Source organism: Ambystoma mexicanum, chromosome 12, assembly GCF_040938575.1.
Source record: "Ambystoma mexicanum isolate Mex_15411 chromosome 12, UKY_AmexF1_1, whole genome shotgun sequence".
Classification (NCBI taxonomy): domain Eukaryota; kingdom Metazoa; phylum Chordata; class Amphibia; order Caudata; family Ambystomatidae; genus Ambystoma; species Ambystoma mexicanum.
This window is the reverse complement of record NC_090936.1, coordinates 152,320,203-152,347,137: the sequence shown is the minus strand read 5'-3', so window position 1 is coordinate 152,347,137 and position 26,935 is coordinate 152,320,203. Positions and strand designations below refer to the sequence as shown.

The following is a 26,935-nucleotide window of genomic DNA, read 5'->3' as shown; positions in this document are numbered from 1 at the left end:
GGGCCACTTAGGACGACCAATGTCGGGACTTATGATTGCCTGCCGCACCGGTTGTGGACTATCCATCGGTCCTATCCAGATCGCAAACTTGTCTCTCCTGGCAGTAAGTGTCACATGGAAACAAAAAATCAACACCAAGCAAACAGAAAACACAGTAGTCATTGTTAACACATATTGGAATCCTGCTGCTATTAGCGAAGAAAGTTTCATCTCAATGTGCGAACAGGTAATCGATGACGCGATGGCCAAGCTGTTAGTCTCCTCCATAATGATATGTGGCGACTTGAACGCAGTTTGCAAAACTCAGAAAAGCACTCGAGAGAAGAAACAGCCGTCAGCAGCGGAACAGCGAGGCAGAGCATGGTTAGACCTTACTCACTCCCGTGACCTGCATAATCTTGATATCGCCTTCCCACAGCTAAACAGAACACCCACCTGGGAACGTGCAGACTCGAGTGAGACAATCGATTACATATTTGTCTCCAAACCGCTGCTAAGCGCCACCACCTTCTTTAATGTACGACGTACAATTGCCAGCGACCACAACCTACTGGAGACCAGCTGGTCAATCCAAAGTGCAAAAAACACCCAAGCAGGCTTGGGCATTGAGAACAATGCCAGAGGCACCCGGCTCAAACTAAGCTCAGCGGCGATCAAAGATCTAACGCATAGGTTTAAAAACAAAGTACAGAAAGCAGAAAACAAAGCAGTCGATTACCAGCCACTGCTAATGGCTTACGCGTACTCAAAAACATGTCTGAAAAACAAAGGCGCCATTAAAAAACACACCTATAACAGCGACCTAGTTTCAAGAAGACTTGAGTACAGAAGAGCCATGAGGATCGCAAAGAAAACTTTGCCAACCCCTGATGGCATTACCACACAAAAAGCCTTGAAATCAGAGTACAAAGCATGGGTACGAGCCCATCAAAGTAATCTATATCAGTTGGATGCAGAAAACATCACCAAAGCACTAACGACGAATAATGCAAGAGACTTTTGGTCCTTACTAAAAACAACAGAACATCCAGTGGAAAACTCGATAACAAATAACATCTCTCAAGTTGTTTGGGAATCACACTTCGCTGAAGTGTTTAAATCCGCTACACCAGAAAATGTAGGGGAGTATCCCCACTACCAAGTCAAGTGGACCAACCTAGAAGATAAAGAAGACATTCTAGAAATCATCAAAAAGATCAAAAATTCACGGGCGCCTGGCCCAGATGGGATCACCAACTTTGAACTCAAAGCGTACCCAAACGAATGGGTCACCTTCATCAGCGAAATCTTTCGACGCTGTGCAGCGTCAAGTTCGGTTCCCAAATCGTGGACCACAGCAACAATAATTCCCATCTACAAAAAGGGAGACATAAAGGACCCCGCAAACTTTCGTCCGATAGCGCTGCTTGATTGCATAGGTAAAGTCTTCGGATCATTACTTCTAAAGAAATTTCAAACTTGGGCGGCAACAGCCAAGTGCAACGACCACCTACAATCGGGCTTCAAAAAAAACGCCGGGACATCAGGCAACATACTAATCTACAGTATATTGGAAAGTAGAGCCCTACAACTTTGCCAAAGGTTGTTTGTCGTGTTCATCGACTTCACGCAAGCGTTCGATCGCATTGAAAGACATCTCCTTTGGACGAAACTGAGAAGCTGGAAATGTCCTGAAGACATAATGGCCCCCATACAAGCCTATTACCATAACACCTCATTGAGGGTGCGTCTAAGCCATGAAGGTGACTTATCCGATAAAATTTCAACCACACGAGGAGTCAAGCAAGGATGCCCATTAGCATCAGCATTATTTCTAGCCTATATAGGCGACCTTCAAGTATGCACAACTACCACGCGTGCATTTGCTCCAAAAATTGGAAGCACCACGATAGAACGACTTCTTTATGCGGACGACCTCACACTATTTGACCAGACACCAGTAGGCCTACAACGTCAACTTAATGGCCTACAAGAGTACGCAAGAAAAAACTTCCTGGAAATCAACAAGGGAAAAACAAAGGTACTGATACTGCAGAACAAGAAAAAGAAAATCAAAAACCTTAAATGGACCCTTGGAGACTCAAAAATTGAAATCGTCCAGTCCTTCAAGTACCTTAGAGTACAACTTGACAGCACAAAAGGCGAAATTACAATGCAAGCAACATTGTTCAAGAAACTAGCCGCACAGGCAAAAACAATTGATCGTAAATTTGGGAAATTTTCACTGCAACCAACAATCAATTTCTACAAAATGAAGGCGGTGCCTGCGATAACATACGGCACCGAGGCCATGCCGACCATCGCAAAAAGCATCTGGCCCAGACTGGAAGCCTCTTTTTGGAAAGCAGTGCTCAAGCTCCCGACCTCTACCTCAGGAGTGGCGATAAGACGCGAGCTGAGCCTCCAGTCCATGCAATGCACAGTAAACTGCAACACACTAATGCTCTTTAGAAAGTGCAGAATGGCAGATGGCAATGAAATTTATAGTATGATCAAACGCGAGATGGACAGAGGCAAATCCGAGATGCTAACAACATGGCAAAAAGAAAACATCTTGCTTTTGGACACCATTGCCTCGAACGAAGACGACCTCATTCACAATCCATGTAGAATCCTGCGAAAACTGAAGGAAGCAGACTGGGCAAAAACGACTGAATTAGCCGCGAACTCAAAGCTCACCTCTCATCTTCCAGGCAATACAAGAAATTTAAACGAATTGTAAAACTTCATAAAGAGATTTCCAAGCAAACAGGCGCACAATCTGATTTTAAGAGCACGGTTAAATCTCCTACCAACAAATGAAATTTTGCACATTAGAGGCCTATCACCAACAGCTAACTGTCGCTTCTGTCAAAGCACTGAGCCTCCTACACATGAAACCATTAGACATCTTCTGATGGTCTGCCCTGCAACACGCTCAATGAGAGAAAGGTATTTTTCGTATGTTTCAAAAGTCACCCCTCTGATGGAAGAACAAACATGGTGGTGCAGACTTATTGGAGGCTACAAAACCAGCTGGCAAATAATCACAGCCAAACTACTGGAATTTATCGTAAATGACCTACTAAAAGACAAATAATGACTCAAAGAAATTAAATGTCGTCCAGCCATCAATCTCTGTTGATACGAACTAAAGTACGAGAGGCAAGCTATGGACACAAGGAGACCGAATTTGTAAAAATCTTATTTTTTGATTAAACAATAAAAAAAAATATAATAATTAAGCATGGATTTCTGCAGACAAACTGTACAAGTAATGGGTGAGGTGGGTGTGTGGCTATAGTCCTGGGCATGTCCCTTAAGAGGGCTGATGGTGGGCGATTGTAAGGGTTAAGCTGCATGTTATAGAAGTAATGATGGTCATTTAAATGGATTTTTCAATGCGTTTTCGTCAGTATTGATAGTACTGTAACACAGCAGTATGAGGTGGCGTGAAAAAAAAGAAAGGACAGAGGTATGGGATTGAATTGGGGGTCGGCTGGGAGTGGGGAGAAAAAGGGGCCGGGGGCCCTGGGTCTCAGATGGCTAACTGCGCACATGCCCGGTCCCGATGTACAGACATCCTTATAGGATAGGATGTTCCTAATAAACGCTATACCGTTTAAGAGCAACAGAGGGCTGTGAAAAGTGACTGCTATGTTCGCTCTGGCACTTTATTTAGAACCACCAGAGGTCGAAGGGGGAGAAATAGCCATTCCTTACCACATGACCTTGCTTATGTTGGAGACTGTGGTAAATTGCGAGAGCAGTTGCAACTACTGGATGAGTTGCTGTTCAAAATAATTGAACAATAAAGCAACACATAATTCATGGTACAATAACACTTTTTAGACTGAAAATACCCAAGCTGTTGGAAGAAACCGCAATTCATTTCAGACTTCCTATTTGTCTAAATGGCAGTTGCGCGAAAAACAACCCGCTCCCCCCTCATTTGTAACATACGCGTGCTTGGAATGCGATGACAGCAGCTTGCCACTTTCTCTCAGTTAAACGAGCTCTCTCGTTTTTTTTACCGTATTTATTTGAATTGTCTGGTAAAATGTGACAGGGACCCGGAAGTCGTGACGGATGGGCCCATTTGCCCGAACTTCACTTCCCAGCGAGCTTCACGGGCGGCTCCTCTTTGCGCATTGAATACGGAAAGCTGTAGTCCCTCCACGCCTCCCTCCCGCTACTACATTTCCCGACGAGCCTATGTGCGCCGCAGCCGCGCACTGCCTGTTGGGCCGGGCGAATGGTTGCAGCAGGCAGAAGAGCCGGTGGAGGTGGAGTGCAGTAAGCGGCGCTGCCCTGCCCTGAGTCCCTCATTCATTCCTGCTGCCGCCGCCATGGAGGCGCTGATTCCAGTCATCAATAAACTGCAGGATGTTTTCAACACCGTTGGGGCAGATGTCATCCAGCTGCCACAGATCGTGGTGGTTGGGACTCAGGTGAGCGCGTGGGGCCCCGTGGGGGTGAGCGACGGTGTATGTCCTGGACAACTGCTTCACGCTGCGCAGCTTCCTCGTTCACTTCGAAAGGTCGCGTCCGCTGGGGTTGCAAACGGGGGGGGAGAGAACTAAGGGGAAGAGCAAATACAAGAGGCCCCGATTCAAGTGCACGGTGGCTGTCAAGGGCATGAAACGTGGTGTGATGTTGAGGGTGTGAGTGAGATGCTGCGGGCGTGAGCACGTCGAAAGGGTGCTGCTAAGGACAACAAGGGGTGGAGGTAGGGGGGGGCTTGTGAAGCAAGTGGGGAAACTGGTGAGGGCATGAAGCAAGTGGGGGTGGCGGCCGAGGTAATGTTGCCGATGGGAAGTGGAAGAGGGCGAGACGCACGTGATGGATGCGGGCAGGTGGCACGTGCGGGGTGGTGATGGATGAGGGCCAGGGTACTTTCAATTATACAGATGAGCGCATGAACAAGAAGTAATGAGGGCAAGCTATAATTTAGACCCAAGCGTCAGCACCCTAGTCCGCATTTTTTTGGGGTGTCTAAATAGCAACATATTTGTGTTTAGGGGTGAGACACTCCATTAAAGCATCAATGACTATTTTTCTTGTTTTCAGTTGGGCGAATCTACTCGTTCTTTTTACGTTTTTGTATGAACTTTCTTTTTGTCTTACGTTCTTGTAGAATTGAACCATCAAGGCCACTTCTAGCAGTATTTGCAAATATACATTTGTGTAATCCTTCAATATGTAAACGTGGTGAGCAATTTAACACTGCATGCTGTTCTTGGATAGCTTTCTGCTTTCAGGAAGCACTGACCGACGGAAAAATATGAGTGGTGCAAATTTAATGAAAAGGCCGAATTGGCCAAACCGAATAGTAGCGGTTGTGCACAGGGTGATAATTGATCAGTGTTGTTTAGGGACAGAGTTGACATTTGCATTCAAGCATGGGAATATAAAGGGTTTGTTAAAGCCCAATGTACGCCCTTTGTTTACAAAAACAATGCGTGAATGTGCACTCGTACATATCGTGACTCCATAGTTGGAAGTGGAGGGCACCTACCGCCATCGCAACAGAACCATCTAGGCAAAGTTACCTTGGCTCACAGAGGCGCTCGTATTGCAGTACAGACTTCACAATGTTCTCCATAGGAGAACGTCATCACAGCGTAAAACTCACAATTTCCCTCCTAGGAACATATATCTCAATCCCCCAGCCTTGGTGGCCATAACACATTTGTGTTGGTCTTTGTGGCTGCTGGGGAGAAATGCATCTTGAGGGGGGCGTAGCTAGGAAAGGCAATACATGGTTGTAGTCTGTGGACAAATCATATGTTCTCCCTCTCTACTTTCATCACTTTTAAAAGTCAAGGTTGAATGGTCAGTATTTTTCATATTTACAGTTATATTTCCTTTTGACTTAAAAAAAAAAGTGTTAAAAAAAACCTTTGAGTTATTCAATCCTGTAACCAGAGTGGTGTTCGATGCACTTGCCGCACACACATCTGATCTTTGTGGTTGGGCAGAGATGCTTTATACCTTGTATATTACTCTATTGCCATCAGCCCATAATAACTCAAATCATGCTGTAGAGCCCATTAGCTGAAGCCTTTATTTAAGACTGTCTTTAACTACAGGTCGAAGAGACATGCTAACTGTACTATGTTGCATGGCCCAAACTAACAACTGTGTGAGACCAGTACATCAAGATTAGGGAACTAATCTGTACTACTGACACTTTAGTTTTTCTATTTATGACTAAAATTGCTATCATTATGTATTTTACTATGAATCAGCCAATAATGATCTCAGTTCGTCTGGGTGTAATACATCCTTAGACATTATTGCTGGAACAGAACTCTGTTGTGTCTTGGGGGGGGGTAAAACAGGGGGTAAAACACTTTAATTGTGCTATCAAGTGGATCATTATTGCTGCAATCTTCTCGCAAACTGCAGATTGCTATTGAAATGTTCCACCGGATGCCTTTAAGATGTATCCTCTGCCTTTCACCTTGTGATGCGGTCTGTACGTGTTGGTCCTATATTGACCTACTGGGCACTTCAGGTATTGGCACATGAGTACAAGACATTATGGCCCTCATTACAGGTTTGCCGGTCGGAAACAATGGTGCCGGTAGGCTTACCTGCACTTTTGTTTCCGGACCGGCAAACTACGCGTCTGCGGTGGAACGGCACCGGCCTGAAGACTTTCACGGAAGCACCAGCACCGTTATTAACAGTACTGTTGCTTCGATGGTCCCCATCCCGTGGACTCCTATGGGACTCCACGGGAATGGGGATCAACATTTTACAGGCTCCTGACTTGCCGGGGCTGTAATGCCCCAGTGATTTTGGCAAGTCAGGCGGATACCTGCCCGTTTTACCGACATGGTTTTCGCCGGACCTGTAATGAGGGCCTATGACAAGTTCTTGGCCTGACTTGACATTTGTGTTTTCGGTAAGCACCATTCCGAAAATGGGCACAAACGATTAAGTACACCTGTAGATTTACTTTGGTCTATAATTTTTGAGCCAGATTTCCGGAAATGTTAGGAACAGACTACACAATTTCTAAACAATATAAAACTTAGCTAGATTGCCAGTGGTCTCAGCTTATAAGGAATTGGAGAGTGTCTTGTATTGCAATCATACATTAACATGTGGGTATCGACTGTATACAGGATCCCAGAAAAATGTACTTCCTACTGTTCATTGGGATCATCGTTTTTGACAATCTATATACTTGGGAGTTGTAGGTTATTTGTGCTCTTGTTGTTAGAACTTTCGATTCTGGCCATGGTAATGAATCAATATTGCTGAGGATCTCCGGAAGATGTGCATTAAGATTAATATTTCCCCTTGAGCATTTAGCTTTTAACCTGTTTTGGTTTTCTGCAATAGTTTTCTCCCGTTAACCACACCACACATTTTATTGCCAAACTGATGTTCCAGGGTAACGGGGACTACCTAGTAGACAGTAATAATCAAATGTTTGCGCAAACTGCTGAAAGTGGGTCACAGTTGGCTACTAATGAAATTGTAGGTACATAGGAGTGTCAGTTCAGTATGCACGAAGATCAATAGGTGTTCGTCTTTAAGGCATGAGAGATTCAATGCACCTTGGGAATATCCATGTTCTGAACTAAGCCAAGAGTCACAGGGAAAGAACATTGAACAGAATAGACGTATAGAGTATGAGGCCTGGATAGAGGAATGTGATCAGGAAGCCAATCAGGAGGTGATAGTCCAGGCGGCATGTGTCTTCTAGAGCAGTGGATAAAGTAATATGAAGGTGTGAATACCACAGAAACCGAACTGTCATGACAATTGTTTACTATGTAGTTGGTGATGGTGGAATGATCAAATATAACACTGCATTCTTTTTCCCTGAAAGTGTCAGAGTACCTCTGTTCAGAATTAGAAATAAAGTGATATACGCAGCCCTGTTTTATATCTGTAATGGGGAAAATAAAAACGAACTCACTGAATGAAGGGTAAAAAACAGGACTGGGCAAGCATTCCTGTCTTTAGCAGACACTGTTACATTTATATCTGTGCAAAAAGAACTATAGAATGCTTCTCGATCTCCCTACTCATGTTTGGTCTTATCAGAATACATTCTAAAATATAAGCAATGCCTACAAACACCCTTTTAAGTTGGTTAGAAATTCTCAGTCATGTAAGACTAACATGTAAAAATATCTTTGAAAAGATTTTAGGGGATTTAGAATGGGTACTGGATCAGTGGCTGGACGTAAAAGGATGAATCTGGGCTCTTACACTGGAACTGATCATGTTGGACTAAAATGGTCTTGAAACTGACAAGGGCAGTATTACTGCAAACTCCTTGCTATGTCTTTTAATCGAAAAGCAATTCTGTGCCTAGAAGGAGCTCTATAAACGGGAAACAAGAGATGTAGCTAATCCTTGTCTGTAGAGGCCAGCGATACATTGGAAATGCCTGCTGATGGAAAACCTCATAAATTGGCTATATGGAGATATGGCGATATCTGTCTGTGCCCAGCCAATTCCCCCCCCCCTCACCCTCTGTTGTGGGGACGAGCGTTGATCGGGATTCCGTTTTTGAACTTCAGAGCTGGGATATACAGGTGCATAATCTTAAGGTCCAGGAACCGTTAGATCCCGGCTCCCTCTGAGACCGGAAATAGATTGAGTAGCAACCTTTCTGTTTTGGGGAGGACGGGTTTGTGCAATGGCTCGACCCAATCCGTACTGAGTATTCTTCTGTGAAGAGTTCTTCTTGTCCATGTATTAGGGCAAGGGGTGGGGGGGAGGGGTTGCAGTGTTCCTCTGTCTGGTAATATGGAGCTGAACTCGATGGTGTAGCCCTGCTTGAGCATTTCCCGAACCAGGGATCCAAATAAGTATTTGAGGTGTTGGTTGCTTGTGTTTTTTTTCTTTACTTCCTATGGTTCTAAGATTTGAGTAAAAAATATACTTTTTAGGGTGAGCTAAAATGTTACTCCTTTTGCCGATGAGTATTTAAATTTTTTAAAAAGTTTTTTTAGGTGAGTAAATATATATATTTTAACTCCAAAGTGGGTATCTTCTTTTGTACCTAGAAATTTATGGAAATTACATGTTGCAGTTTTACCTTCTAGTTCCCCTTCGGGTAAGGCAATAATATTTGAGCTCCTTCCTGTGGCCCTGCTCTGCTGATACCACTAATGCAAACATCTGTTAAGTTGTGTGGTCAGGGACATAATCCATTTTGTTGCCTATATATATATATTTTTTAGTTAATAGGGATCATTTCCCTCTTGTTAGGTAGTAAAAGTGGCTGGTCAGCTTCTTATCTTTAAGGGTGTTCAGGACATTATCTTTGAGGGACATATGTAATTTATCATATGCAGCCTCCCTATCACATTTTCGGTCCACTAGGGGATTTCTGGTCTCGTCTGGAGTGCTTTGTCGGTGATGGAGGTTTAGCTAGGAGGGAGCTTTTGGAGCATCTTCTGAAATTGGTTCTTCCTGATTTGGATGGTTTGGCGTACTTCAAGGGCCTTGATCTTCGCTTTTCTTCATACTGAACAAGTCTTTGTGTTTATCCTCCTTGTGCACCTTTTGTACAGTGTCCTCCAATTTGTTGCTGAAGAGTTTGGCGTTCTGAAAGGGGAGATGGGAGTGCTATTGTCTACTGGGAGGAGTCAGTGGCCCCTTCTACTATGCATGGGCCTCCTTGTGGCTACAGCATTCTCCATTGTGAGAGCCGCCGAGCCCACCTCGTCAAAGGCTAGGTTGGACAAAAGCACAACTTGCTGCTGAGTTGCCGCCACTTAGGCTGAATAATTTGCCCCTTCTTCATATGTGGCATAAATTATTTGACGTCACCAAGAGCTTCTGGATAGTTTGAGGTGTAGGCACTGCTCTTGGCAATATGGGTGCATATTATTTCCTATCCATTTTGTCCACGGGATTGTGGACTGCTGCTGACACCTCAGATGCCAATGAGGGGTCAGCCTGCGATACTTGAAAGCAGGGAGTCTACCACCAGTGTGTAGGATGGATTCTTCTCCGGCCAGGAAACAGACCATGGCCATACCTTTAGTGGAGATTGCTCTAAAGTCTTGTTTTAGATTTCCATTACCCAATTGAAGGACTTCTAAGTCAATGCAGCAGTGACTGCATGCAGAGGTCATGGCAGCAGCTTGACAAAGGCAACCCCCTTTGCGCCTGTCCACAGGACACTTGCCTAGGCAACCCCCTTTGCGCCTGTCCACAGGACACTTGCCTAGTGGATTACTTGGACAAATTGATCGGCAAAGGCTACCCAGCAAATGACCTAAAGAAGCTTAGGCCCTTGTAGCTACATCCTCATCTGAGATCTGTTATAATATGGAAGCTGTATGGTAGGCTCACTGCCAGACCAGCCGAGTAGCCTCTGTAGTAGTTCCAGGGTAGCTTTATTAACATATCTACAGATAGTCGGTTCTAGTTACTTGTAGTAGTGTACAGAACAATGATCACGCTGTACACCCTCCCATCACCGGCTCAGGCCCCCATCTGACACTCATGGAACACTCGCACACAACACCCACCCAACGTTCTCCTGAGCTGTCTATCATAACATTCAGCAACATTCTACTAGCATGCATCCATGGCCAGCAGAACAGAACAGAACAGAACATGACTAGACTATATCACAACATCTCCCTTCATACACCAGCAAAAGCAACATGCACACTCGGATGACCAGTACAGCATTCAAACGCAGCATACCACCACTGCAACCAAACGCATTCCGTCCAAGGCTGTCAATCCCAGATACAGGGTCTGCTACACTCTAGCACAAACCATCCTCAGGAAACAACCTAGACACCAAGAGGTGGGAAAACATGACGGGAGGGAAACGCAGATTGCCAAACTACACAGACCAGGGTACATCACAGGGTGGTCTAACCACACCGCCATCGTCCACGCACTGACATTCAAGGAGGGTGGTGCTGCCCATACCTAGAACAGCAAACGCGGAAGGGGTACGTAACCCACTAACTTCCACCCTCACATGTAAAGACTCAAGCTACACAACACCCAAATCAGCAATTCTCATCCAGCATAGAAACTCGCAATGAACACATTACATTCTTCCTCATCACACCACATAACACTGCACTGTGTAACAGTCATTCAAGAAAATAACATTACACCCTCACCATATGCACACCATACAGGCGACATAATATACAAAGTCAACATTTAAGAGTGCTCCTGGCAGAACATATACAAAAAACAATCTAATCAACATCTAACAACAAATCTGCAACATAACTAAAATACATTTGGCGCCAAATAAATAAATATATACAGGTTAAATGAAACTAGGTGATCCTTTTCTTTCTCTTTTTTCATGTGACCAATTCGCTACCTCGAAAAGGGTCAGTCCAGACAGTCCATCTGTTCTACTTCTGCTGCTCACATATACCTGAGATGAGACAGTCAGTTTCTCTTAGTGTTCAGTTTTTCATTTTTTTACAGTTGCCCAATTCACCTCCTTGAAAAGGGCAAGCCAAAACCATTCCTGAGTCCACTGCTGCTGTTCACATTCCTATTGTGTGAGTCAGCTAAACCTATTTAAATTAACCTCGGCTCCTGATATTTTATCACACAGGTGCGCAATATCTCCTTTTCTTTTTAATTTGAAACATACTCACAAAGGAAATTCTCTTCAAGTCCAGAATACCATCAGCAACCCTAACAACCAACAAAATCATGAGGGAGCTAGGCACAAGATGACACATTATATAGTTGAAAGATGGTAGGCCACAACATTGAACTCAAACTATGACATGACAATGGCCCAACGACTACATACAGAAATAATTGGCTCCCAAATCACTGTTTAAAATCGTTTTTCCCACTAAAAATAAATTTGTGAGGCATATAATCACAAACTTAAATCAGTTACGAAAGAGCGCATGCCCCTGCCTCCCTCTCTTATAAAACACTAAACAACTCCGCCCCTCCCCAAACTTGGTACCATCTTGCCCTCCTAAAATCCCCTACACAAAAACCCTTCCTTCTTTGTGGCCACTAATGACTCTAATACCGCACGCTGTGGGATGTTTTAACCCACTAGTCCATGCCCTGCAACATTACGGTGCACTGCTTGCATCAGAAACCTCTGAATGGCCGCTGGAAAGCATTATGCGTGCTAAAATCACCCAGGAGTGTGCAGGAAAACCCCAAAAATAGGCCGCCAATCTAGTTTTGCCTATGTCAGTGGTAACACAGGAGACCACTGCCAAAACAGATCATTTGGCTACCCACAGAGGAAAATGAAACTATTTGAAAAAGCAGTCCTGTATTGCAAGAGAAACACAGAGCTGCTTGAAAATCCGTTTTTCTTGGCTGTTAAATTTGTAAAAAATCATGGTTCCCAAACCTCACAAAAGATCCAACCTCCTTGTTGGGTGTTAAACATCACTTTACTTCAAGAATCCACCTAAGTACAATGTCATCAGAAGTACATTTATCAGAAGAAAATCCACATTGAAGGATGCTTGCTTGGATTTTTTTTTAAAAATGGGCACAATACCGCTGCTGGCCTGTGTCAGAAGCTGGCGATTTACTTATACTGTCATTTAAACTTCTACATTAAGATCTGAGTATGGAAAAGAACTCCTATCAAAAGCAATAGAGGTAGATACAATTCAAAACTATTTTTTCAAAAGGCTGGAGTTAAGAGATTTGTGGATATATTTGTAAAAATGTAATTTGTATTTTAGGACAAGACTATTTACTCACTGTTTAAAAGTGAGTAATGTTAGCCATGCTGAGCTTCAAAGACAGTCCACACCTTCTACCCAACAAAGGAATCTCCCTCTTCCCTCTCCTCCTCCCCTCCCTCTCCCCTGATACCGTTTTAGGCACTTTACAGGGGTCCCTCTCCTGCTGCTCCATCCCACACAACTAGCAAGGGAAAAGTAGCTCTGTTAATCCCCTCCCTAATCCAGCCAAAGACCTCATCCCAAAAGAACTGGACCCTCGTACATCCCCTTCACATATGCCAATAATCTGCCCTCTGTCCACACCCCTGCCAACACTGAGGGCTGACATTCTGATAAGTTTTAGAGAGCCTGACGGGTCATGTTGCCACCTGTGCAGGAGCCTTGTACCATGATGTTTATATTGGGCCGAAATGGATGTCTGCGAGGCTCCCTTACAGAGACTTCCCACAAGGGGGATCTATCTCCTCCTCCAGGTCCCTTTCCCACTTCGCCCTCAATTTATCTGTAACCCCCCCCCCTCCTCCCGCTACCACCAGTGCTCCATACATGACTAAGATCAGTCCCTTGGTCTCTACCCTGCTATCCAACAGTTTTTAAAAGGGTGTGAGGTCCGCCTTATTTGTTCACTGGAGGCCTTTTCTGTAATCGCCCCCTTCAATTGTAAATAAAGAAAAACCGACAGTTTCCCTATTCCCAGGTCCTCCTCCAGTTCCAAGATATTTATGAATATGTCCTCCCCTCCACAGCTGGCCTATTCTTTCCAGCCCCGCTTCGTACCATGCCTGAAATCTCTCCGCATTCGGGATCACATCTCTAACTCCCTGTACCCACAGGTGTCCCAGCGGGGAGGGCCAGGTTGTAACTCCCTTAATTTCTGCACCCTTTCTCCAACTCTCCCAGATGGTCCCCAATATTGGATGCTCACTAATCCTACGAGGGATTTTACCTCTCGGCACTCGTAACCATTCTCCAACCGTAGCAGGTCGAAGATGTTGGTTGTCCAGCGCAATCCATTGGAGATCTCCCGCCCCCCGCCCCCCGGGCCCGAAGATGTGGAGTAAAGTCACTGTTGCCTGAATGTGGTTCATACTCCCACTGTGTCCTCCAACTGAATCTTACGCCACAGAGGTCACTGCATTCGATGGCAAGCCAAGAAAACAAGATGCGTCATTTTGCTCCACCGGCATCAAAGGGTGCTTTCCTCAGAAGCGCACAGTGCAAAGGTTGCTAACGCTCTTTCAGAGTAAACAATGATGCCTCCTTACGCTCTGCCGCCATCACAGGGTGCGTTCCTCACAGTGAACTCTCAACACCAGTATCATAAGGCATTCTGAGAAATCGCCATCCCCCAAGGAGAGCAAGGTGACGTTAACAGTACGAGTGAGTCGTTGAGCTCGGCCGAGCTCCTGGCACCAAACGACACCCATGGTGTCTCCAAACCCCTGCGCCCGCTGAATCAGTCTTTCTCTTTAGTTTCCACAGAAGTTGGACTGACGAAACCCAAAGAAAGTAATCAAAGTCCCAGAGGGTGGGTGGCACAGTACAATACTAAACGAGGCAGGCAGTGGCTTTGCCCATTGAGATGTCGTCCCTCTGACTGCATATGGGTGCTTCTCACAAGGCACATACACCAATTAATACCAATTACTTCTCGCTTGATAACACGCCATGGGTGGCACAATTCTTCTGGGGACAGTCCTGAAATTGTTCTATTGCCCAGAGTGGCACATACTGCTAGGCAACTGGAAGTGGACTGTCCCTTCTTTACTGGCCCCATTCCTGACACGTCCCGCCGGATGCTTGCATACACCCTGGCATCCATGTTGTGTCGCTGCACCTGCTGACAGGGCCCCACTTTGTAGTTCAGTTCTGGGTGAGGATGGCTGTTGGGGCCTATCACCCAGAAAGCCCTGACATCTACGCTGGGTGAGCATGGGTGCATTTAAACCATAGGAGGAACGGTGGGTGATTGTATTGGCTGCTTCCCCCCACCCCCGCAGCTCTCATTACTTCTTATAGCTGATTGTTGGAGTCCACTCCTGTAGTCTCTCTACTTTCTCTTTTGGTTCTTACTTTAAAATCGTCACCAGTGTTGTAATATGGAAGCTGTGTGGTAGGCTCACTCAGACTTGCCTGGTAGCCTCTGTAGCAGTTCCAGAGTAGCTTTATCCACATATCTACAGATATACAGTTCTAGTAGCTTGTAGTAGTATATAGGACACAGATCACACAGTACACCAACCGGCCATTCTCACATCACCATCTCGGGCCCCCAACTGGCACTCGTGGAACACTTGCACATAACACTCTCCCAACATTCTCCTGAGCTGTCTATCATAACGTTCACCAACATTGTACCAGCATGTATCCATGGCTAGCAGGGCAGAACAGGACTAGACTATATCGCAGAAATATTGTCCATGCAGTCACCAAGTTTGGTATCCTTAACCCTAAAATCGGGAACAGACTACCGGTGCTGGTATGGAACATCCTACATCAGTTAAAATGTGCCTTAATCAATAGTCAGTCAGTGGTAAAACATAACACTGATGTTTTGGAATTCATTCTGAGACACAAAACATGTATGCTTACTTTTTAAAATTTTTTTTTTTAAAACCTTTTATTCACATAACCCAATGGAAGCCAACCCACCTGCCTAGTCCGTCCCTCCCCCACCTCCCTGATTTCAAAGTCTGTGACCTACGGTCACTTGTCACTCCCAGTCTTCGCCATGCTGCCCCCGGTTTGTAGGAACATGACCAGCCGGGCTACAAGCCGTACTCGTGGTGTTTCAGTGTCTTTTTGTGAAGGTGAGCTGTCGGGGCGTGTTAGCAAGTAGTTTACAAAAGGACTCCACGTGGATGGGCATGGAGGGGCAGCGTTCTGATAGTCTGTTTCTGCGTCATGGTAGTATGCCACGTCCTTGAGCCACTGAGCTTGCGTTGGAGGCGGCCCACGGCCCCATGACATGGCGACCCAGCGTTTTGCCAACACCAGGAGTAAGCCGACCAGTTTCCTGGCCGCCGGTTGTATCTCACGGGTGTATCCCAGCATGGTCACCATCGGGTCACTGACGATGTGCTCTCCGGCTATTTCCGACATTGTGATTAATACCTCGTCCCAGAATTTCCTGACAGCTGGACAGTCCCATGCCAGGTGCCGGAAGTCTGCGGGGGAACATCCGCACCGTCGACAGACCGGCGAGACAGAGTTTTGGAAGCGATGAAGTTTGCTTGGCGTGATATGTCTGATGAAGAAAATTGAAATGGATCAATTTTAGTCTTGAGTTCAACGCAACCTTTTGGGTCTGCCATTGGCTACAGGACCACTCAGCCTTATCTATAGTGTGGGCCAGGGAGCTTTCCCATCTCGCTTTTGGGGTTTGTGATTGGACTGTTGTGGCGAGTAATTCTTTATAGATAATGAGACTAGTTTCCCTCACCACTTGCTTGAATAACCTGGTGTGATAGCCGTCACTTGGGAGGGCGCCCTGGGAACATTGAGAACTGCTTTTTGAAGGCGAGACGGAGCCTGAAGTACACAAATATGTCCAGTGCTGTGACTGAACAGCGGTCTTTGATTTGTTGAAGCGTCATAAAACTGCCACCCGGGAACCAATCGTCTATTGTTGTTTGGAGTTTGCTCATTAGTTGGTGGTACACTGTTTCGGTGGTTATCGGCAGCCCTGGAATACATTTTGCAGGCAGGAGCGGGGAGCCGATGCACGTTATACCTTGTTTTTGAGCCATCTTTCTCCAGATATCACAAGTGATCCGCATTATATTCAGTGTTTTCGGCGGGGCTGGCTGATCTCCGAGGATCACTGCTCCGAAGATTCGGAGTGACGAAGGCCCTTTCTAACTGGACATGCGGTCTAATAAATTGTGTCATATACCAAAAGCTCAGAAACGGAGCTTGCGCAGCCCAGTAGTAGAGTTCCAGATCCGGTAAGGCCAGACCCCCTTTTGCAGTGGGTTGAGTTAGCGTGGTGTACGCCACTCTCGCTGGCTTACCCGCCCAAATCCGGTCGAGGACGAGCGCCTGCAGCTGCTGGTAGAAGGAGCAGGGGGATAGTCACAAACTGATATAGTTTTGGAAGGAATGCCATTTTGACAATGGATTCCCGCCCCCAGAGTGTTAACGGTAGGTGCTTCCACCGGGTGATCTTCTCCCTAATCGAAGCCACAACCCTGCCGTAGTTATCGCGAAGGACCTCTCCGCGATCTCCGGACAGCATGATTCCTAGGTATCTCACGTCAGATCTGTCCCTTCGAAACTTGAAGTAGTCAGTGAATTCAGCCGTGCTGGGGGTTAGTGGGAAAATTACAGATTTGCTGTTTATTCTGAGGCCTGAAAATATACCAAACGTAAGAACTTCCCGCGTAACCGGATTGAGATTGGTCTCAGGGTCTCTGAGGAACAGGGCCACATCGTCTGCATACAGGGAAAGTATCAGTTTGTGCGGCCCGGTAGTGATCCCTCTGTCCATAAATTAGCTCCTTGGGTTGGCTGCAAGAGGTTCCATGGTGAGGGGAAACAGTAGGGCCGACAGGGGGCAACCCTGTCTGTTACCTCTGCTCAGTTCTATAGGGTTTGATTTAGAGGTTACCAAAGTAATATAGGCCCTGGGACGCTGATATAAGAGTGCTACCATCTTTATAAAGAAAGCACACAGGCCCATTTTGTGCAGAGCGGTGAATAGGAAAGGCCATTCGACTGAGTCGAACTCCTTTTCCGTGTCAAGTAGAACTGCGATGGCCTGCAGCGATGGGTCTAGAGCTTCCATCATGCCGAAGATGCATCGAATGCCGAATGCAGTGCTCCGGCCCGGAATTAAGCCATCCTGGTCAGCCAACACCAGACTCGGCATCAAGGGCAACAGTCTGTTGGTCAGGCGTTTGGCCAGAATTTTGTTGTCCACGTTAATCAATGAGATTGGCCTGTACGATGCACAGTCCTCGGGAGGGCCTTCCCCAGCTTATGCAGAAGGATAAGATTGGCATCCCTCAGAGTGGATGGCAAATGCCCGTTTGCTGCAGCCTCGTTGAAGACCGACAGAAGGTGAGGGGCAAGCAGGGGACCCAACGCCTTATAGAACTCGCCTGTGAGGTCATCTGGGCCAGATGCCTTTGAACCTGGCAGCTTTTTTATTACCTCTTGGATTTCTTCAGCTGTGATTTCTCTATTGAGGTGTTCTCTCACCTCATCTGGGGTCCAATACAGCTCAGTATCTTCCAGGTATTCCTTGAGTGCTGGTGTGGTTCCCGTGGCTTTGGACTTGTACAGCTCTTGATAGAAGATTCTAAAGGCCTCAACGACTTCCCGTTCTGTGTAGACCTAAGAGCCTTGGTGGTTACGGATGCAGTCAATGCCTAGTGGCCTTCTGTCCGCTGCGAGAATTCTGGCCAGGAGTGCCCCGGCTTCTGACCTTCGCCATACTGACAAATCATATGGCATCTCGACAGGTAGCGACTTTCACGTTCTGCATTTACATTAAATTCATTCAGTTCACTTTTGATAAGGGCCAGGGTTGATTGGTCACCAGTGTCTTCAAACGTACTTTCCAGGTCCTTCAAGCGTGATTCGTTCTTCTGGAGGTCCCTCCATATAGTCTTTAAAACCGCGAGCTCCTTGGCTATGCAGATTCCACGTGTGTAACACTTCAGGGTTGCCCAGAGGACCCCGTGAGATAGGGCGGACTCCAGGTTTGCTGAGAGGAAAAGTGATATTTCGTCTGACAATTCTCTGGCTAACACTGCGTCCTGAAGGGCACCAGATTTGAAGCGCCATGAAGGAGACCGCCTATTGCAGTCTGCTGCGACAGCATCGAGGAGAACAGGGGAGTGGTCCGACAGCGTCCTGGGAAGGATCTCGCATTCGCCCCAGTGTAGTGGCCCTGATCTCGACACTAGCAGGTAGTCGAGACAGGAACTCCTCCGTGCACCCAGGAGTGGAACGTATACTCATGGACAGTTTGGTGTGTTTGCCTCCAAATGTCTACTAGTTCGTAGGTATCGCAAATTTTCTTGATTTGGGAGGAGGCCTTGGACTGTTGTCCACTGTTAGATCCATCTAGTGCCGGATCAAGTGCAGTGTTGAGTTCCCCACCCCATATAATCGTGGCGGGCCCTGAGTCTGCTAGATTCGGCATTACCCAGTCGAAGGAATTAGTGCCGTCCACATTAGGGCCATATGAGTTAACTAAGACAATAACTGTCCCTGCTAGGACCCCCCCTCCCCCGCATCAGCAGCGCTCTTCCCTCGCGAGACACTCATCATTTTCAAGAAGATGTTCTTACTTACTAGGATCGCAACCCCTCTGGCATATGATGAGTAGGAAGAAAAGTAGCGGTGACATCCCCCGAGCGGGGCCCACTGGTTCTCTGATGTGTGTTAGGTGGGCCTCTTGGATGAGGGCAATGTCTATTTTCTGCCGTCTCAGGTAGAGAAAGATCTTCCGGGTCTTCGCAGGGGCATTAGCACCTCTGATGTTGCAGGTGATTATCCTGAATGGGATGCCAGTTGGAGATATTTGCGGAGATGGTGTAGGACTGGTGTCAGGAAGTATCAGAGTGGGCGGGCACCCAAGCGACTGCAGTGACGGTAACCGGGGTGAGTGGGTGGAGGTGGGCCCGGCCGGGGCCAAGGCAAACTGTTGAACATTATTCCCCCCCCCCAACTTCTCCCTTTCTCTTCCTGCTGGGCAACCCCCAACTTGCCCGATAATCCCTCCACCATATTAACCTTGGTAACCATTAACAGTGCAGAGTGTGGGGCGCTGGTGAGTTCCAAGGACTGGTACCCCAAGGATACGTCCGCTTGCTTACATAACGCGGATGAGCCATCTCAGATCTTGTGGTGGCCCAGGCGGCGCTCCTTCACGGGGGAGCTCTCACCCCTCTGTCCTCCATCTGCCCTGTCTCTGTGGTCTCGGTTGGTCACGTAGGGAACCACAGCCGATGCCGTCAAGGAAGGAGTTGGCCTCTTCAGGAGAAGTGAAGAACTGGGTTTTTTCGGCATGGATAATATGTAATTTGGCAGGCAACAGCATGGAGTACTGGATCTGGTTCTCGCGTAGTCTGCATTTTACTCCCATAAAGGCTCTCCGCGAGGCCTGCACAGCTGGTGAGAAGTTTGGGAATATTTGGACCTTGTCGCCATCGTACTGCAGTTCGTCTTTTTCTCTCGCCAGCCTAAGGATAGTGTCGTGATCTCTAAAATTAAGGAGCCTTGTGACAATGGGTCGGGGAGGCGCTCCTGGGACCGGGCGGGTGGAGGGGACTCTGTGCGTCCGTTCCACTACGAACAGACGCGAGAACACTGCTTCCCCGAGGATTTCTTTACACATCGACTCCACAAAGTCCTCAGTCTTCGGGGCTTGTTGTTCACGTATACCCACCAGCCTTATGTTATGGCGGGCATGCCCCTCTAAGTCTTCATTCTTGTCACCTACACCTTTCATTTGTTTCTCAAGAGTGGTGACCCTGGTCAGCAGGGACGAGGTGTGATCGTCGAGGTCTGAGACCCGCTGTTCTACAGAGTCGAGCCTCTCGCCTTGTTTGTCCATACGGTGCTGTAGGAGATCAACTTTAGACGACAAGGTGTCAATTTTAGCATCTAGATTCCCAATGCCTGCCTTGAGCTCTATGAGGATTTCACAAATATCAAATGCTGATGACTGCTGGGGCTCTTCAATATGCTCCATTTCAGGAGGCTGAGGTGACGCTTATTGCAGTTGCTTTGGGGGTTTGACCACAGAGCCGGATTCAAACGTTAGTTTCCGTTGTGATTCATCCGATTTGCCCATTTTGAGCTACACTCCGGATTTTGACACAGGGAGCAGCCTGGGTGTCCGATCTTCCTTCACTAATAAGGTAGGATGGGGGGGATGCAGCAAAAGCGTTATTTTCAAAGGATGTCGAATGGGGCCAGCATGGAGCTCTTGGTGAGCTGCCATCTTGGATGGCTCACTAGCGCCCTCTCCCTATGTATGCTTACTTCAAACTGAAGCTTGTCTTGCACAGAATTGTCTGATGTTCCATGAGCTGCTCCCAGCAAAGTAAAGTATTTGAATGCTAAAAACTAAAGGTTAGGGGTGCAGATTTTGAAATACTCTTTTGTGAGTTAATCCAAGCTTCCTATTCTCAATAGTGAAGAAATGTTTATTAGAGTGACCATATCTCAGATTGATGCTGTATATTTTCCCCTGCACTATACCGCCCCCACACCAGCCACCCATAATCCCACCACCAAAAGAAGTGGCAATTTTTCATTCTGGGGCACCGAAGTCTTGGTTTGAGTAAGATAGACATCTGGTAAGTTGTTGCTGGAGGAGTTGCACAGAACTTGTCAGAATTTGTCAACTACCCCACACCATATGCAGGGTGTACTTTAGACACAATCTTTACTATGGGCCATGACCCGATGATGGTAAAAAAAAAAATCCCCTTACCCTGACATGGTTCAATCACTGTCCTATATTCGAAAAAGTCAGTGCTTCGGCACTTTTAAACTGGGCTAATCTCGCACCAGGTTCTTTCACTGACTGTTTTTGACAACCCGATTTCCTCTTCAACCAGGAAATGGAAGTCAATTCACTGAACGAGGTCACTAGATGAATTGCTCCTAAATATTCTGCCTTTTTAAAGAAACTAAAATATTTAAATCATATCGGACATCTGAATGGTTTACTCCAGACCCTGTGAATGAACCCGTAGAAAGGAATTGTTACCAGTTTTACCAAGTGGAAGTTAAGATGAACCTTAAATAGAGTGCAACATTTTTTTAAATGCTAAGCAAATCTATTAAGGCCGTCTTCGCAGAGCTCTTTCAGGTGATGGGGCACCAGGAATTTCCACGAGCCCTGTGATAGAATTGCAAACATTTGTACAGACAAGATTACTAAAATGTAGTCAGAATTACCGGAGCACAAAGGCTGTAAATCCTGCACCCGTTTGCCTTACCTCTAAAAGAAGAACCAGCTGCAACTCCCGACATTGTACACATTTGAACTATTGGATCCAAAGAAATGTGAACGTCTGATGGATACTAGTACATGCTCTGGCTCGCTGGAAGATACCTGCCCACCAACATTTTTTATTTTTTTGACTGACAGAGGAGTGAGTGATCCTAAAAACATTGTTTACAATTTGCAACTGCTCTTTACTCTCAGAGATGCTACTTAAAGGCTTAAAGATCTATTTTCCTTGCTTCCCACCTTTTTACGAGATGAGATCTCAAGCAGACCCTGAAAACCTCTCCAATTTCGGGCCTATGTCGAGCCTCTCCTTCCCAGCTAAACTACTAGAAAGGTCTGTAATTAAATAACAAGATCATTACATTAAAATGAACTAATTACTGAACCCTTTCCAGACGAGCTTCTGTCTTCATGATAAAGAATCCGTTTTTACATCTAGTCTTTAAGATAGACAGGCACAATGTAGGGCTATCGGTGCCTTGAGCGCTCTGCAGCTTTCCACACGGCCAGTCACTCAAACCTTTTCTACAGACTTGCATAAATTGAGAGTCAATAAAATAGCATTGCAGTGGATTGATTTCTTCTTTACTGATCTATGAAAAGGTATGTATGCTGCCCTTGTCTCCAAAGAACTTATGCTTCCTTGATAGTGCCACAGCAGGGATCGAAATTAAGATTGGATAAGCAGGACCTAAAAGCAGCTCCTGGGTATCTAGCTTTAACCAGTGACCCAGAGCATACTACTGGGGAATGGGGAGCTAGTACGTACGTTCCTCATCTTCCGCATTAGATGCAAACATATTATTTTGTCTATTATTTATGACCCCTTATGCTTGAAATGCAATATAGTTGTCCCCTAATGTTTATTTATATATTTCCCAAACACATAGTTGCATTCATATAGGTTTTATTCATCAGTTGGCTTGTGGATCCAAAAGTAGCTCCTGGTGTCAAGCAAACCAGGCTCTTCTGGGCAATAATCACGAGCTAAATGGCTCCTAGCTCTCCTCTCTTTCGAACCCAGCACAGGGTTTCCTCCCTGTAGCCCCCTCCTCCCCAATTAGTCTGTCTGATTCGTTGAATGGGTTTCCTAGCCTACTGTGATACTTGGTTATTTTTAGATCTCTTCCAGCCACAGACATTGTTGTTCCTGGGTTTACACAGGGTTCTCTCACCTTCTGTGACTCATGTCAAAATGTCCTATTAAGATGATTCCAGGTAAGACTGAGATTGTGGATGTTGAAGCTCACATTTCCAGCTAGCCCAGTGGAATCTGGCCCAAGAAAACGATAACTAAACCTTCTACCCCCCACCCCCTAAACAAAAAAACGAGACTGCCTAAAATCGATTTTGTCCCTCAACATTGATGATCTGCCCAGTGGTATCACTGGTGTTATAGGGGGAATCTCTTCAACGCCATTAGACTGACAGCTTCACTTAACTAGTTTGATAGCATACAATTAATCTTGGTAAGGAGATGAGGTCTGGATCTTTATATTCCTTGCATATCTTGTTTCTTAAATCCGCTATCAAAGGCATTATCTTTATGTCTGTGGCCCTGAGGTGGCAAATGTTTGGACTGGAGGAAGGGCAAAGACAGATAAAGTTCATGCACGTGGATTCATGGAATAGAACTTTCCCCACTTCCTCTATTCCTAAGTACTTTGCTGTGGCATCCTTCGTACAATTGTACAATGATGATGGAAACTGTGAAGTGGGAGAGGGAGGATAAGGAGTGACGTCTGAGAACGTTACTCCTTTTGGATCTCTTCCTACCTGTAGCCCTTTGCTCATGTAATGATTATCTGGGGTGGCTATTCCGGGAAGGGTACCTGGACAAAATTTAAAAGCTTGTACCTGTGCTTTCTCTTCCGTGTGCTTTCTCTTCTCTGTGTGCTTTCACATATTTCCACTGTGATGTTCACTCCATACGCTGTGCGGCACAACCGGAACTAAAACAAATGTGTCTAAATACTGGTGCTCTGCTTTGATATGTCTGTTTAGAGTGATGCCTGTGCCCTGTGCCATGTTGGACATTAATTTGTGTTGGGCCCGTAAGAGAGGAGGAAAAAGAAGTGGCAGACATCCACCCATGACTAGTATTACGAGAGCAGTTCGCCTCTACTGACTGAGAAAATACTATAAACATTTTACATCTGCGGCTGAAGAACGAAGCCAGCAGCTTGTAGTCTGCTGTAGAGGCACATACATGATACATGATTCCAATTTCTGTTCCAACCAGCATGACATTATCAATAATGTTAAAACGCCATTTTCAAGCCACGATTAACCAGGGATGTAAACGGTGTCCAACAGAACCGTGTAACCCCCTAACAATCCGTTTGCTGAAGGACAGGAGAGCCCGATTTTGGCCTTATGTTGTTTCCTTGCCTTGTTACTGAAAGAAATGGCGGAACATTTGCAGGGAAGAAGGTCCACTCCTTCTTTATACGCTATGAATTGAATTTCTACTGTTGATATATGTTTTTATGAGACATTGATTTTAGTGGAATTACTCCTTTTTTAAACATGTATGTGAATATTGAGCTTTTTTTAAAATCTGTTTTGAGTGTCTTTTGTGTAGTGAAAGGTTTATACTGTAATGTTTGTACCAAAACACTACATAATAAAAAATAAAGACATAAAAGTAGGGATCTTACTGCTCTAAAATAGAATACATATATACATGATGCAACCGTGTGTTGGTGAGTACTTTACTTGGCAACTATCGTTTGCAGCAAGATGAGTATATTGTGCTGTGTCAGACCACCACCAGTACCCGTCCTGGTCATGGGGCATCGAACATTCATGTAAAGGTGTTGCATCTAACGAAGATCCAAAGCTTGCAGGCAAAATACCAATTTCTGACTGAGAAACATTTTAGTAGCAATTAATCTTTTTTTTTTATTTTTCTTTTAAATAACGCACTTACTACCGGCGACCAGTCTCTAAGCACTAAGCACAGGACCGGGTTTCAAACCTGTGTTCCTCTGCGTGGTCTTGCTTCCATGACAAACTCGTTGCCCCTGAGCCATCTTCCCGGCCCTCGTGTGTTAATGCTTTGTCATTTACCTCAAGGACAACTGAAGAATCTGCTCTAGTGCTTTGCTTGCAGGTTTCACGCTTAGTAGAGATTAAGTAAGTTCTCTGCATCCCTCCCAAATCCTCCAACCAAGCGAGGCCCGCAGCTGCAAAATGAAGACATTTCACACGTAGATGCATATGCAGGCTTTGGGGGTGGTTATCTCAGCAAAACGGAACTCCTTCTCACAGATTACATTTTAGATTTTCCCCTTACAAACTATCCATGGGGCCTTCTTTCTTGCCTACTCGTCTGCCTTTTCCACCTTGCCTGGCACTGCACTCCCCAGTTTAGGGAGGGAAGGGAGCACAACAAAAAGTCAAAAGAAAAGTTAGATGAAGCAATACAGAGAGGGGAAAGGCGACTGTGCCCGAGAAACTGGCTGGGTGTGACTCGGCCGATGAGGAGGGACTTGGGCAGAGGAAGTTGGTTGAGACATTGACTCGCTGGCCGATGAGGAGGGACCTGGGCAGAGGAAGTTGGTTGGGACATTGACTCACACTCCATAAATTGTAGGGCTCTGTAATTTAACTCATGACGGCACAAAGGCAGACTGACCGAAGAACGCATGGCCAGTGGCAGGACACAACATAATCTGATGTGGAGACTGCTTGCCAGTAGCATTGACAGTTGCTATGTCAACCAAATACCTGCTTTTTGACAAGCTATCCCCTCTTTAGCATTATTTTGGCTGCTTGTTGCTTTAAAGCTCCACCATTTATGACAAAAACAATAAAAAAGGGAAGCGAAGCGGTTCCTCGCACCAACAAGCTGATACGTGTGCAGTTTCATAATGATGATGGTGCAGTAAGGAATGCACACCCACCTGGGGAGGTAAACCTCACAATGAGAGGCAGTTGGCGGGACGGGATGTTAGCTCGGCAGTTGAAGCCTGGTAACATTTGCATTGAACCTGAAGATCTAGAATTGCACAGTTCATGCAGATGGGTTCAATGAAATGCACTGGTGTAATTGGTCAGCTAGGAACACACATCAGTACTTATATCCAGGACACAAACTGTACATTTTTGCTATCCGGTAATTGGAAATGCATTTTGGATTTGAGCCGACTGCTAGGCACAGAGAAGATTGCACCGCAGGAGAGAAGGGGGTTGAAGACTGTATCTTGGAGGGGACCTTTGGAATGTAGGCATTTGTTTGAATTCTGACTGCAAAGCGGCAGGATTGGCTGGCTTTGAGCTGCAAGGGGTGGCAACACCTTCTTGAAATGGGCCCAAATCCAAATAATCCCAAACCCTGTCTATATGAACTGCCAACCGTTTTACTTTTATAGTTTCTTGCGCTTCCACATAAAAATGTACCCCAAGGGATCTCCAGTCGATAACCTTGCCCATGTCGTTTTGTTAAAATTCTTTTGCCTTTCATTTCCCATCTTTGCTGAAAGTGCAAAGTATGGCACTTCAGTTAGCCCATTTTCCCTCATCCATACTAAACAAAAAAATTGACCCGAGATCCTTTTGGACGGGAGTAGTTCTGGGGTCTCAACGTCTTCTCCATGGCTCATACTTAACCCACAACTGAAATGTATGTTTGATACTACAGAGTGTAGTACTAGTCTGTGATTTTAGATTTAGTCATGCCCCATCTTTAACTACTCCATGTATGCAATAATTACTTTGTGCCCTGATTAAGTTTCCCCTCCTCCCTTGATGTTATGCTGCTTCACCTGTAACAAATGGCTTATCCTGCCCTTGCTTAAATTAAGTCCAATGTGTGCTGTAGCTCGGTGGTGTTGTGCAACATGAGGCCTCCTTCGACTGCCTAGATCATTACTCGCAAGTGTTTGAACCACAGTATCTCCATGAATTCCTCTGAGCTTTTAAAGTATGCTGGAATAAAGGATACCTAAATGAATACGTGATGTACCGTTGTCCACAGTGCAGTTGGGTGTCTAACTCGCTGGGAATGCTGACCTGCGCTCTATGCATTCTGCGATTCTAGCAGTAAAAACCTGCGCTTGGCGACGCTGCCATAATGTTTCCCCGCGTTTCGGTGCTTTCTACTCCTGGGATCTGTTGGGCGTTCTGCAGCTCAGTACAGTGACTGTTCTGCAGCAGAGTGCTGCTGGGATGCTCTCATAGGATTTCTTGAATGTGGTCTGCTAATCTTCTCTGATGACGGAGGGGTTGCCACAGCTGCTTTTCGCAGTCCAGTTTGGCGGTCCTTATATGT

The 26,935-nt window shown here is 45.9% G+C and overlaps 1 protein-coding gene across 4 annotated transcripts in view; it reads left to right on the top strand.

The window, feature by feature from the left end:
* Positions 1-4,152: 4,152 nt before the first annotated feature.
* Positions 4,153-26,935, top strand: part of DNM1L (dynamin 1 like) — a 1,039,542-nt gene continuing 1,016,759 nt past the window's right edge. For 2 of the 4 annotated variants that reach the window (XM_069628195.1, XM_069628196.1), the window contains exon 1: positions 4,183-4,430. In XM_069628195.1, coding sequence (XP_069484296.1) covers positions 4,329-4,430 — 102 coding nt within the window. In that variant the 5' untranslated portion in view covers positions 4,183-4,328. Of the gene's footprint in view, positions 4,431-26,935 lie in introns of all 4 variants that reach the window. The other 2 variants (XM_069628197.1, XM_069628198.1) reach the window with 2 other exon arrangements.